At 36.6% G+C, this 15,223-nt stretch overlaps 1 protein-coding gene across 10 annotated transcripts in view; it reads right to left on the reverse strand.

The window, feature by feature from the left end:
- Positions 1-15,223, reverse strand: part of CDH18 (cadherin 18) — a 1,104,333-nt gene that overhangs the window by 243,520 nt on the left and 845,590 nt on the right. For all 10 annotated transcript variants that reach the window (XM_017959458.3, XM_017959453.3, XM_021940114.2 and 7 more), the window contains one exon: positions 324-443. In XM_017959458.3, the coding sequence (XP_017814947.2) occupies positions 324-443 (120 nt within the window). The remainder of the gene's footprint in view (positions 1-323; positions 444-15,223) is intronic.

The following is a 15,223-nucleotide window of genomic DNA, read 5'->3' on the forward strand; positions in this document are numbered from 1 at the left end:
ATATATTTGAAAATCTCATTCAACTTTTGTAATATGCCATATTTGTTTTAAACAGAGATTATTTATTTAAGTGTTACAGAAATATTGAAGGATATGTAACATTTTCTTGCATGGGTATAAATAATGGATAATCAACATAATAGGGAAAGTGGTTAATTTATTTTCAATTATTTCATTACATTGTTTTAGAAAAAGTGAGGATACGTTTAAAATGTGTTAAAATCACATTATCTGATGGAAAAGAGCATGTAGAAATAAAAACCATTGCTTTTTAATTTACTGTAGCAAACGCTTGCATGCAAGTTATGTGTAAACACACTAACCTGTTTTAGGATCGACGGAGAAGTAGGGTTGTCCCTGGAGAATGCTGTAAACCACCCGAGCACTGTTTCCATAGGTAGGGTCATCTGCATCAGTAGCTGTCACCTGTAGAACAGAGGTACCTGTGCATTCAGGAAAACAAATTTTAGTGTGTGATGGCATTTAGCATATGATTAATTTGAACACAGAAAATGGGTATGGTGAAATGTCTATGGAGATCAGTAACGGTTGTGTCCTAGTAAATTTAATTAAATGTATGTATAAAACATATTACTTGCTTTCTTTCCCTGCCATCAACTGTAATCAAAGAGAGTTTAAAATATAATATTGGTCTCAAACCTTTTAACATGGTTCTTTATGTGCTGGTAACATTGTGAATAGTCTCTCTTGATTTTCATTAAAAAAGCAATAAAACATAACCAAGGTTTGGTCGGCTTGTGCTAATAAATCAAATTGGTACTAACTGTGCAGTTAAATCAGAGGTATGATAAAGCTGTATATAACATGTTTCATGACTGTTTTGAAAAGTGGAGGTGGAATGATTTGTGATTAAGTCGGGAAGGTGGGTGAGTTGACATTCAATTATCAATGACATCACAACACTCCATTCAACTCATTTTCTGTGTTACACATTCTTTTTATTTATTACCTGCATAATTAATGAATCACATAACTGGTCTCCTTTTTTTGTTTGTTTTTTTGTTTGTTCGTTTTTGAGACATGAGATGGAGTCTTGCTCTGTCATTCAGTATGGAGTGCAGTGGCACGATCTCGGCTTACTGCAACCTCTGCCTCCCAGATTCAAGCGATTCTCCTGCCTCAGATTCCTGAGTAGCTAGGACTACAGGCGCCCTCCACCATGCCCAGATAATTTTTTTATTTTTAGTAGAGACAGGATTTTGCCATGTTGGTCAGGTTGGTCTTGAGTTCCTGATCTCTGGTTATCCGCCCCCCTCAACCTCCCAAAGTGCTGGAATTAAAAGCATGAGCCACTGTGTGCAGCCAACTGGTCTACTAAGTTCAAATCTCATTCCTTTAGTGTCTCGTACACAGTGCCAACATTGCACTGGATTTTTTATAATGAAAATGAATTATAAATTCATTTATAACATTACAAATACTATATTTTGAGGTAATAAAATTACTGAATGTAGTATGCTCATGCCTTTATGCTTACTTTTTAAAACCCAATTTGTATAATTAGATACACCTATATAATATTTCAATTGTTTCTAAATGAAAACTTAATCTAAGTATAACATGACAACCATATATTAAGGGATATACAACTTCATTGCAGAATTAGTGGGTAAGAATGCTCATCTAAGAATTCACATCTATTCATAAAATGTACCTGATGAATCATCTAATAGTGCACACTTGATATTTTATTCCATGTCACTAGAAAATTCTACCTACTAATTTGGGTTATCTATCAAGTAAAAATATTTTTACAATCAAATGATCTTGTATGGAATTTTGTATTCATTTTGGTATTTGAATATGGAAGCACTGACAATTAAGAGTTTTTTATTTTAGTAATGATGTCAATGATTCAGGACCTAATGTCTGTTCAACTAGAAAATGTGTACTTCTAGGCCTGGGCGTGGTGGCTCACGCCTGTAATCCCAGCACTTTGGGAGGCTGAGGCTGGGGGGATCACCTGAGGTCAGGAGTTCGAGATCAGCCTGGCAAATATGGCAAAACTCTGTCTCTATTAAAAATAGAAAAATTAGCTGGGCTTGGTGGCTCATGCCTGTAATCCCAGCTAGTTGGGAAGCTGAGACAGGAGAATTGCTTGAACTCGGGAAGTGGAAGTTGCAGTGAACTGAGATTGTGCCATCGCACTCCAGCCTGTTCAACAAGAGCGAAACTCCGTCAAAAAAAAAAAAAAAAAAAAAAAAAAAAAGAAGAGAAAATTTGTACTTCTTTGTTGAACTTCAGACACAACTTTAGGGAAAGCTTGTTCTGTGTCTTCAAGTGATCCTAGAAAATAGAATTAATATGCCAAGTTCACCTAACAATCCTTATTAGCAGATCATAAATATTTATAATATATTAAGGATTCTGGCCCCTAAAAAGTATTTTAACAATGAGACTCTAAGAAGAAATATGACTTGCAATTATCCATCCTCAGAGGATGAGAGCTGTGTTATGTCTAAAAGAGATTTCAAATTATAGACCAATAAAATAGTATGGTGACAGTAACTGCTGTTTAGAATGCTGAGAAACTGGGTCACTCATACACTGTGGGTAGAAATATGATTGTTTGGCAATTTCTTATAAAACTAAACACACATTTACCCAGTAAATTGAATAGGGAACTTTTTTATTTTTTATTTTTATTGTATTATTATTTTTTGAGACAGAGTTTTGTTCATGCTGCCCAGGTTGGAGTACAATGGCACAATCTTGGCTCATTACAACCTCCACCTCCTGGGTTCAAGTGATTCTCCTGTCTCAGCCTCTTGAGAAGTTGGGATTACAGGCGCCTGCCACCATGCCCAGCTAATTTTTTCTATTTGTAGTAGAGATGGGGTTTCACCATGTTGGCCAGGCTGTGAACTCCTTAGGTGATTCGCCCGGCTCAGCCTCCCAAAGTGCTGGGATTACAGGTGTGAGCCACTGCATCCAGCCCTAGCATTTTAACAAATAAATAAAAACTGATGTTCACAGAAAACCCTGCTTACAAATATTCATAGTGGCATTGTTCATGATAGCCCCACACTGGAAACCATCCTGACGTCCTTCAATGAGAGACTTGTTAAACAAACTGGTACATTCATAGTATGAAACATTACTCAACAATAAAAATGAATAGACTATGGATACATGCAACAACTTGTATGAATCTTCAGGGAATCAACTAAATGAAAATTAAGTAAATCCCAAAAGGTTGTATACTATGATCCCATTTATATAGCATTTTTGAAATGAAAAAAAAAATTAGAAATGAATAACAAGTTATTTTTTCTGGAGATTTTGGGAGACAGACTAGAGCAATGAAGTTTGGTATAGAAGGGAAGCACAAGGGATCCTTATGATATTGGAGCTGTTCAATATTTTAATTATGATAATTGACATACAAATAGGCACAGCTGATAAAATTCTGTAGAACTAAGCTCACTCGTACACACAGACATACACACACACACAAATGTATACAAGTAAATCTAGGGAAACCTAATGACAATCAGTAGATTTTACTATTTCAATAACCTGGTTATGATATTGCTTTATAGTTTTGCATGATCTTACCATTGTGAAAAAAAAAAAAAAGATTTGCAAAATGTTACCATTACACGTGAATCTACAACGGTATCAAAATTACAAGTATTAAAGACAAAGATGAGTTCTTGCCTCTGTACTACTCCATTATTAGAGAGGTAGTTTGGGTTTGTGTGTCCTGTGAGTTTTCTCAATATACCACTAACCTTTCTGGCTTGATTAAATCAATTCCCACCACAAACTGTCCTGAGCTGGTCACATACAGACTATCTCTTCCACTATAAAGTATAATTAGTTATTAACATAGCATATTAGGGACTTTTTATGTGATGGCACAACACTTGATCCATAACCAATATTTAACCCTCCAACTTATTCAGAGAATACCACTAGGTAGGCATCTACAACTAAAAGTTGATTTTGAAGACATTTTCATTGGTACCTCACTGAAAAAAATAAAATAAAATAAAGTCTGTTGTTAGGTACCCAGATTAGGCTTTAAATGTGCAGCAAGCTTAAAATATGGTTAAAAATGGTATAAAATTATTTCAATTAAATCTTTCTTTGAAGGTCAGGCACAGTGGCTCACGCCTGTAATCCCAACTATTTGGGAGGCTAAGGCAGGCAGATCACCTGAGGTTGGTGGTTTGAGACCAGCCTGACCAACATGGAGAAATCTCATCTCTACTAAAAATACAAAATTAGCTGGACATGGTGGTGCATGCCTGTAATCCCAGCTACTTGGGAGGCTGAGGCAGGTGAATTGCTTGAACTAGGGAGGCAGAGGTTGAAGTGAGCCGAAATCATGCCATTGCACTACGAAATGGGCAACGAGAGTGAAACTCCATCTCACTACCACCACCACCACCACCAACAACAAAAATCTTTCTTTGATCTGATAAGAGAAGTGTTAATAGTTCTAGGCACATAGGGATTACTGGGACTCGGGAAAGGGAAAACTACAGAAAACAGTAGAATAACGGCCATTGAAAAATTAGGCTTATACACTCCTCAGGTTTTGAAATTAGCTCTGGCCCTGAAATAGCAATTTAAGCCTAAATAGTTTTTAATATCTAAATAGCAGTCCCTGGGTAACCATTTCATGCAAAAAGCTGAGAAGTACAAACAGTGCAAGATCACTCCTCATTTGCTATAATAGGCTGAATTGCCACATGAAAGAAAGAGAGTTGCTCTGTTTAGCTTGAGGTGTCTGTAAAAGTCTAGCCTTGTTAAGTGAGAGTCGAGATACATGAAGGCAGTGACAAGTTAAATAAGGAAAAACAAGAAAAGGAGATGAAAAAGGAAGAAGGGTAGCATGGTGATATTGTCTAAGTGATTGTTTAAAGTAACAAAGGAAAGTTAGTAGAGCAGACAAAAAAATATATATAGTAACTCTCTGCCCTGATCCAAAAGAATGGTCATTAATAGCTACATACATTTCTGCACAGGAAGTCTCACACAATTTTCTTTGTGTGTGAAGCAAAGAGCAACAAATTGCCTCTTGTACTATGTGTACTGTACTTCGGTGGTGCCTGAAGGCATCAGGTTACCACTTTGAGTATCAGATTGCTGACTGAAGGGAACACACACACTTATGAATAGCAGAACCCAACTAAATGCCAACCCATCAGAGAACAGAACAGGGTTGGACATAAATAGCAGGGATGGAAAAGAAATCTCTTGCCCCATTGTTCAAGGATCTTTTACTAGGTAGGACTGGAAAGAAAGCTTAGAGCTGAAAGAAAAATATATTCATATCTTAAATTCTTATTTATTTGAAATCTAGATGGAAAATTGTAAGACTTGGTATATTCAGTAATTCTTTATACTAGAAAAAAGTGTGTGCTTTTATTAATGCTATAGGCTAAATGTTCATGTGCCCCTCAAATTCCTATGTTGAAATCCTAACTTCTAGTGTGATGGTATTTGGGGGCAGGGTTTTTGCAAATACCGTGTGAGAGCAGATTCCTCTTTATTAAGAGATTAGTGACTTTATTAAGAAGATCCCAAAGAGCTTCCTCATTCCTTCTGCCATATGATGACACAGCAAGAAGATGGCCTTCTGTGAACCAGGAAGTGTGCCATCATCATGGAATCTGCTTGCACCTTGATCTTGCACGTCCCATCCTTCAGAATTGTCACAAACAAATGTTGTTTAAGCCACCTACACTATGGCTTTCTGTTACATGAGTCCAAATAAACTAAGACAATCAATCAATCAATCAATAAACAAAAAGGAAATGAATAAGTAAGCTAATCAAGGTATATCTTATGGGTTAAATCACATCCTCCAAAATGGATATGTTGAAGTCCTAATCCCCCGTACCTCAGAATGTGACCTTCTTTAGAAATAGTACTTTTTAAATGAAATTAGTTAAGAGAAGATCATGCCAGAGTAGTGTTGGCCCTAATCTACATTGACTGGCATCCTTATAAAAATGAAAAATGTGGAGAAAGGTACATATACACAGGGATAACACCATGTGAAGATGAATGTAAATATTAGGGCGATGTGGCTACAAGCCAAAAACACCAAAGATGGTCAGCGAACTACTAGACACTATTGGAGAGCTGTGAAACAGGTCCCTTCTCTGTTCAGAGAGAATAAACTGCTGACACCTTGTTCTCAGGCATCTAGCTTCCAGACTGTGAGATAATACATTTCTGTTGTGTCAGTCACCCAGTCTGTGGCACTTTTGTAGGGCCACTCTAGCAAATGAAGATGGTGTGCTAGAGTTTCAGTGGGAAAAACTGACATTTATTCTCATAATTTTTAGTTGCTTTTTAATCTGGGCAAAACTATGAAATTATAAGTCAAGAAAAAAATTGTGTATTATATTTGAAACCAGATCCATCATAAGAGAGATAAAAAGTTATTGTTACAAATAGATTAAAGTAAATAAAGATGAATATCTGATATTTTTGATCAGACACTTCTAATGATCTGCCTGTTGACATTTTTAAAGTTAGTTAATGTATTGTATTGGGCATTTTAATGAATTTTATCACTCATTAAAAGTTCAAGTGAAACAGATTCTCAGTATTTACATCTCTGTCTGAGAAAAGTCTCCTATTTGAATAATTCAATTTCTTTATTCATACTGTGTGCCCAAATTTTCTGCATAGTAGAAAAGAAAAAAAAAATTCTCTACAGTGCAAGACTTCAAAATGGAAATATATAATGTCTAAATTTCCATTATTCTACCAGAATATTAAAATAGGAATCTAATGTTCTCTGGGAATTATTATATAGGTTTGATGAATAGATATTAAACCAACAGTTCCTCTCTCTAGATAATTGGTTTCTCAATTAAAGAAATATCTTTCAAAAGTGCTTTAGAAACATTCTTATATTTTGAAACTGTTTCCCTTAAAAACTATAATTACAAAAATGTTGTATTTCAAGTTTCATTGGTTATTTGGTATATAATATTTTCATGTTAAATATTTCCTGTGGCACACAGTTAGCTGTTCCCATGCTGATGATTAGTTTCTCTCAGCTGATGTTTTACACAAATCTGAGGAAGATTTAAGTATATGAGAATGCTTTCAAGATATCTTTTCTACAATAAAACTTAAGGCTTATTTTCTTTAGGGACTGCCCTGTGTCATTCTCATTCTTTTCATTTGTTTTTTGGTACTACTGCTTTATAAATAGCATGCATTTTGCACAGATGCACATCAATAAGAAACAGAAAGAGTAGACTTCCTGGAAAGTTTCTAAAAACCAATTTGAAATATTTAATAAGGCATTTTTATACCAAGCAAATACTCTCTGAGACTACAAATTGTTATGCATGACTCATCAGGGTTCACAGCTCTGTTAAAATCTCAAGAGATTCAATGTTGAATAAGATCTTTGAGTAAAAATAAGCTGGAGATTTACAAAGGCTCAGAGTACCTCTCTGAAGGAATCTCTTAGGGCTTAATTCTCAGAAGAATTTCCCAGGGAATGTGAAAAAGCAATAGTCGTCAAGACACAACTTAAATTTCATTCTATACAGGAGAACTGTAATTTCACCAACGACCAATAACACTGAATTCTAGTCATTGTGTAATTTTATAAAGTTTTGAGTATTCACTCAAGCCATTGGATTGAAAAGAAAAACATTTCTGCAAGTACACATATGAAACATCTGGGCTGAGTACCAAAACAACATTCACTATTTTGTGTACTAACTATAAAACCACAGCAATTGTTAATTTCTGTGCACTTTCAATAAGATCTTATTTATGGAACTAACTAATGTGAAATTTCACATTCACACGTACAACTTATATTCTGCTCCATAAATGGAAAAAATAATAATCAGGGAAATAATATGTATTAAGTGCCAATGATGTGGTAGCCCTCTGTTATAAGCCATTGAATTTAATAAAATAATTAAATTAACATTAATATTGAGAAAATGACATTTAATACTGTTTTACCCACAGAGAAGTTGAGGTTCAAAAAAGTTGTTTAGTTGACAATTGGAGAAGGCAGAATTCAAGTCCAGCCCTATCTATTTTGATATGTAGCAGTCTTTCTCATATACGCTATTACTCGACCCAGTCAAGATCTGCTGAATCTTGTTTAATACTTACAATATTTTCTGCAATTGTTTTGTGTGGTCCTTGATGGTGTATAAGGACACTGTGGATGCATCTACTTGGGCAGAAGAAGCTTTCTATCACATTTCCCATAGTGAAAGGCCGAGGCACTAAATCCATTTTGTCAAATAAGAGTATGTGGCAGAATACTTAGAAGGCAGTAATATCCAGGTACTAACAACACTGTTGTGCTCCTCTGCAGTCTTGTAGAATGTTCATGATTCTCTTCATAGTTGTACAGAGTAAATGGCTGTGGTGAAAACTGACTGGACTGATCATGTGCCCACTAGTCTTACATATCTTACAAGTATATTTGCATATTATCTCAAATTAATTCCCTACCCTGTCCTGCTCTGCTCTGCTTGCAGAAACTTAATACCTGTCATTGATATTGATTAGCTTTTCTTACCAACAGAATAAGGGGAAGTAATAGACGGAAATTGAAAAACAATAATAAGTCAATCTCTCTGTCTCCGCCTTTCTGTCTCTGTCTCCCTCCCACCTTCTTTCTGCTTCGGATGATTTCTCTGACTAAGATTGCAGTACTTCAGTGGTTCCAGCTCCCTTTCAGCTGTGCCCTACCATGGTCCATTCTATAAGATCCAGGTTCTGGGCTTAGGTAACACTACACCTCTCAGCCTTAAAGGAGCCCTACTGTTGCAGTGATTGTTTCATAGGGTACTATTTGACTTTTCAGTCCCTCCATTTTTGTAACCTGTTCTCAATTTTTCCTATTTGTCTAACCACCAGTTGATGTGTTTTTCTGCTGGAACTTTGACTGACACAGAAGGTATTAACAGATTTCTCCCCAATGGTCCTTTACCCATTTTGAAGAGTAATGACTACACACTATGAAACACAAAGGTTAGATTCTATATTTGATGCTAATATAGTGAGTACAAGTTAAATATCTCTTATGCTTGGGACCAACATTTCAGATTTCAGATTCTTTTCAGTTTGAAATATTTGCATATACATAATGAGATATTTTGGGGATGGGACCCAAGTTTAAATATGAAATTCATTTAAATTTCATATGCATCTTATTTCTATAGACTGAAAGTAAGTTATGCTTTTAATAATTTTGTGAAGGAAACAATATTTGTGTACATTTAACCATCAGAAAGCATTATCTCAGCCACCTATGTGGACAATCTCTGGCTGTTTGGCATCACCACTATTTCTGACTCTGAATTTATATGCTACTGATAAACAATCATTTTCACACAGAAGTACTAAATGGTAAAAAAAAGCATACAATTAATGCAGTGAAAAAGTAATGCATTTGTAGTAGCTAAGTAGAAGAACAGCATCACCAGACTACATATATGAGCCATTAAACAATAAACTAAAAGATTACTGTCTACTGTACTTTTTAAGGAGAGAATAAACATCAGAAGCAATTGAGGGACCAGGAAATGGTTCCTCTGGAGATGGCTATTTAAAATTTTTTCTCTAGAGTCACTTGCCTTATTAGCAATTGTTTACATCTTTGATTTTATAGATGGACAAGATTTTTTGTTCTGTTACAAATGCACACTACTCTATTCCTACAATGACCCTATCACATATTTTCATCACATAGGAACTTTTCTTCAGTGTTAAACAATGTCATCTTCATCATCACGTGAGCATTCAGAAAGTTTTGGATATTGAAGCATTTTGGATTTCAGATTTTGGAATTAGGGATACTCAATCTGTACTTTAAAATGAGAATCTGGATGCCCTTTGCATTCAAAAACATGAATTACTCAGCATATTAGAACCTGACAAATACATCATCTAGAGAGTTGTTTATTGCATGTGAAATGAAATGATGAATTTCTTAGGAGAGAATGTAATATATATATATATATAGAGAGAGAGAGAGAGAGAGAATGTTTAAGAACTCAAATATTTGTTGTCAAAGTATCCTATAAATTATCTCTCTTATGTGTGATATGTTTTAGAGATGGTTTCTTGAGATTAGCTTCCATTTTACTTAATTAATGAAGTGGAAAGTAAAGGTGTCACCATCAAGAATTAATTCATGAGCCTGCATGGTGGCTCACACTTGCAATCCCAGCATTCTGGGAGGCTGAGGCTGGTGGATTGCTTAAACTCAGTAGTTTAAGACCAGCCTGGGCAACATGGCAAAACCCTGTTTCTGCAAAAAATACAAAAATTAGCCAGACTTGGTAGTGCACACTTGTGGTCCTAGCTACTCAGGAGGCTGAGGTAGGAGAATCAGTTGACCATCAGAGAGCAAGGCTGCAGTGAGCCCTGATTGTGTCACTGCACTCCAGCCTGGGTAACAGAGTAAGACCTTGTCTCAAAAAATTTAAAAAAAAATGTATTTTTTAAAACTATGAGAAAGGCCTAGTGCAGTGGCTCATACCTATAACAGAACTGTGAGAGGCCAAGTTGAGCTCAGGAGTTTGAGCCCAGGTGTTCAAGACCAGCCTAGGCAACATAGAGATATCATGTTTCTACAAAAAAAAAAATTTTTTTTTTTTTTTTTTTTTTTTTTTTGAGATGGAGTCTCGCTCTGTCGCCCAGGCTGGAGTGCAGTGGTGTGATCTCGACTCACTGCAAGCTCCGCCTCCCAGGTTCACACCATTCTCCTGCCTCAGCCTCCCGAGTAGCTGGGACTACAGGCGCCTACCACTGCGCCTGGCTAAGTTTTTGTATTTTTAGTAGAGTCGGGGTTTCACTGTGTTAGCCAGGATGGTCTTGATCTCCTGACCTCGCGATCCACCCGCCTCGGCCTCCCAAAGTGCTATGATTACAGGTGTGAACCACCACACCCAGCCAAAAAAAGAAAGTTTTTAAAATAAAAAATTATACAGATGTGGTGGTATACACCTGTAGTACCAGTTAGTCAGGAGGCTGAGGCAGGAGGGTCTTGAGCCCAGGAGTTCAAGGTTGCAGTGGGCTATGATCATGCCACTGCATTCCAGTCTAGGTGACAGAGTGAGACACTGTCTCAAAAAAATAAATAAATAAAAAATAAAAAAATCTGTGACACAGCTATATCATCAAAATCAAGCATTTCTTGTTTAGCCTTTATCGTAATTAAGCCCATAAGGTATCTTTATGAAGGACTCCTTAATCCTGAAAACCAATGGGAATATCTACTTCCTAAAACAATTATCTCTCTTGTAAAGTTTAATTGCTCCTATCTAAGATTTAATTTCTTTCACCAGGGTGAAACAGCTTGGGGCACAATATTGTTTTCAGGATGATTAGTATATTTAATCTCTTATATCTGTTATCTTTGGCACTAGATTCTTTCCTTTTAACTCCTTTTTGTGTGAGGAGTTAATATTTGATCCATGCATACTTAACCTTGTAAAACTTGTTCTTCTCACCTACAGGCTGTCAAACTTTAAGTGGTCACACAACTGGAGCCTCGGATGACAGCTCCCTTTAACCAGGAACCCTCAGATAGGCCTCTGAGGGGAATCTGAGTTCCGTTTTCCCAAAACAGCATCCCCTGTCAGCAGGAAGTAGCTAATATCGGTCATGATCCCTATTCTAACAGCAGTTAGATGCACCTCTTCAAAGCAGGAAATGATAGAGGCAGGAGGCAGAGAAATCCTAGGCAGACCAGGGGCGGGTATCCCATGAAATCTCATCTTCAAGCCAAAGACAGTTTAAAGCATGAAGACCAAGCTACAAGTCAAATTCACAGACCAGATTAAGAATCTGTCTTCCTCTTTGTAGTGCTTTCCTTTGATTGAGCTTCACCCTACACCTATTTTACATATATCTACCCTTTCCTAATTGTTTTTACACTGTTCCCACCTTTGACTGGTCCCTTTGTTTTAACCTTTTTTCCAAACCCATGAATGGATCAGTACACACTTATTTAACCTATGCCTACAAAAACTGTGGACTCAGCCACACAGAGAGATGACCTGACTTCAGGAGAGACAAGCCAACCCTCCCATCCCCTCTCCACTGAGAGCTGTTTGGTCACTCAATAAAATTCTCTGCCTTCACTACCCTTCAACTATCAGTGTGACCTCATTCTTCTTGGATGTGGGACAAGAGCATGAGACCCACTGAATGAAGGTGCCCAGAAAGTCTATAGCACTGGCCCTCTGACCTTGCCAATGGAGGGCAGCTGCCTCACATGACAGAAGCAACGGCAAGTCCAAGTCAGTCCCGGAGCCATGAGAGTCCTGGAGTCATGGGCCAGAGCAGGGCAAAAGGCTGAGATGCTAACATGTCTCTTTCCATTGGACAGCAGGCAGCCAATTAGCACACTGTAAAAACCCCTCTGGGGTTTGGGGGTCACAGGCACCACTGCCTGGGCATCATCAAATTCCCCTCAGGGTGACACACCTGATCTGACTGCAGCTTCACACAGAGCTTGCTCCTGTGTTGATGCTCAAAGCAGTTGGCCAGACCCCACACTTCCTCGCTTACATGCTCCCTCCTGCCAGGGGCTGAGTGCAGTGGGCTAAGCAGATGGAGTGACCCCTGCTGCAAGTCCAGCAAAGGGGGCGAGAAAAGTCCTGCGTCAACTTCATGCTGTTCTTGTTTAATGAATGCAACAAAATTTCACAGTGTTCTCCGCAGTGAATCATTATTCTGTTCATTTTAATCCTTGTCTTTTATGTTGTTGCTTTATTTCCGAAAAAATGAAAGAAAAAAAAAAGGAAAAACAGCTGATTGATTGAAAGATAATAGCACATTATCATTTAAAAACTGAGTTGATGTTTTCCCCTCTCAACTGGAATGCTACCTGTTAGTAAGTGTGGCTGGAATGCATTGATATTCTTTCCAAGCTGGTTGAGTACTCTTCTGTTTCCAAAGCAGGAGTAACTTGCATCAGAAGAGGGGACTTGTGATATTTGTCTATTGATAGGAGCTGTTTTATTTTATTTTGTTTTTGTTCCCCTGTGATGTGGACGTTTTGGTTTACTGGAAGTTAATTCTTGTGTCACAATATTCCTTTTTTGATCCATCCTCAGAAAAATTCAACAAAGGCCTTATGGTAGAATAAAAATAGTTTCTTAGATTGTACAGAAGAGATTAAAAAAAACAAAAACACCCAAAAAAACTCTTGTTTCGAAAGCTTCAATTTAATAAGTTGTCCGGGCGACTTTCCCAGTTTCTTCTCCGTATCTTGTATTTACAAGGACTTTCTTGGACAAGATAATGTTCTCCTTTAATGTTTAGGGCTATTCATTTGATCTATCTCCCCACGCCACCCACCTCCTGCCCATTAATCCAATTTCAGTGTCTTCAGTGCTCTAGGAATTTTTGGAATCTCTTGTCCACTCTTGGTACCCTATCTTATTATTATGGTTTCTTTTTGAAATATTTATGGTTTCTTTTTGGTATATGGTCTCTGACATGTCAAAGGGGTGATATATCAGAAAGATATATCTAAGAGTAAGTTATATTGCAATAACAAACACACACTAAATTTTAGAGTCTTTAAGCAATGAAAGTTGATTTCTCACTCACATACTCTGAAATGTGGTTGGGCTGGTGTGGCTTTGTTGCAAGCTGTCCTCCCTCGGAGGCAAATGTTGCTGAGTCACTACCCTCCATAACACAGGTGAGTGTTTGCAAAGCATCTAACCAGTTAAATAAAAGTATAGACAGTAGAATATCATTGGCTTACTACATTATATAAATGTATATTTAAGACAGAAAATTAAACATGGTGGAACAGAGTTCATGAAATGTCGCTTGGAATCACCAGGTTCTTTATGTCGCTGTCAACTGCAGTCTCAGTGGTTGCTTTAATCACATGCAATCTGATTCCAAGTGTATTTTTAGTTATAAAGCAGGTACAACCTAAGTGCTGCTATTATATCTCTGCTGAAAAGACAGTAGGGAACCACTTCCATTCAATCTCTTTTTGTTAAATGTATTGATTATATCGGATATTTTAAGTTAGAGAAGTCACACCTATACTTGGTAAGAAATATAAACACAAGTCCAGTGCTATTTCTCTTAAGGAAAGCAACCTTAACATTGTCTTGTATACCTTTCTATAACTCTATCTCTGTTCATTCAAAGGGCTATAATTTTATACATATATACATACAATAAACAAAACACTATGCATTTTTACCCCACCCAATAATTTGTCATGGATTTCTCACTCACATACTCTGAAATGTGGTTGGGCTGGTGTGGCTTTGTTGCAAGCTGTCCTCCCTCGGAGGCAAATGTTGCTGAGTCACTACCCTCCATAACACAGGTGAGTGTTTGCAAAGCATCTAACCAGTTAAATGAAAGTATAGACAGTAGAATATCATTGGCTTACTACATTATATAAATGTATATTTAAGACAGAAAATTAAACATGGTGGAACAGAGTTCATGAAATGTCGCTTGGAATCATGACAATTACGTAAAATACTATTTTTTTGAAAATTCAGGTAACTTAATTGGAGAAAAGAATTAAAAGAATTTTAGAGATAATCGGATGAGACATTTATGATTTGAGTATTTATGACAACTATGAAAATTAAGTGAACAATTTACGTTGGTATCTCTGAATAAAGCACTTGAAATAATGGACCAGAAAATTTACATTAAGATACAACACAAGAATTCAAAATCCACTAATAAAGAACACTTGAATGTAACAATTAAAATTTTGTTCAGTGTGGGCAACATTGTGAAACCCTGTCTCTAATAAAAATACAACAATTAGCTGGGCATGATAGTACACACCTTTAGGTGGGAGGCTGGGGTGGGAGGATCACTTGAGTCTGGGAGATTAAGGCTGCAGTGAGTCAGAATCATGCCATTGCACTCTAGCTAACCTGGGGGACAGAGTAAGATATTGTCTCAAAAAAATTAAAAAATATAGACAGCTTCATATATGAGGGAGACATGACACAGAAGAATCACTACAGAGTAATAATCTAGTAAATTATTGATCTTGAAAGACAAAGAACAAATACTTTGATCTCTTCTTTTATAATATATACTTATATAATAAATACAATTAAAATAATAGATGTTTAATATAATTTCTGTAGCTAGCTTACATTCCACATTGCTTATTATTGCATATTTAGATTTTTGTGTTTTTTTGTGTGTTTGTTTTCTATACTACATAATAAAT

The sequence above is a fragment of the Papio anubis genome, chromosome 5 (assembly GCF_008728515.1).
Source record: "Papio anubis isolate 15944 chromosome 5, Panubis1.0, whole genome shotgun sequence".
NCBI lineage: Eukaryota > Metazoa > Chordata > Mammalia > Primates > Cercopithecidae > Papio > Papio anubis.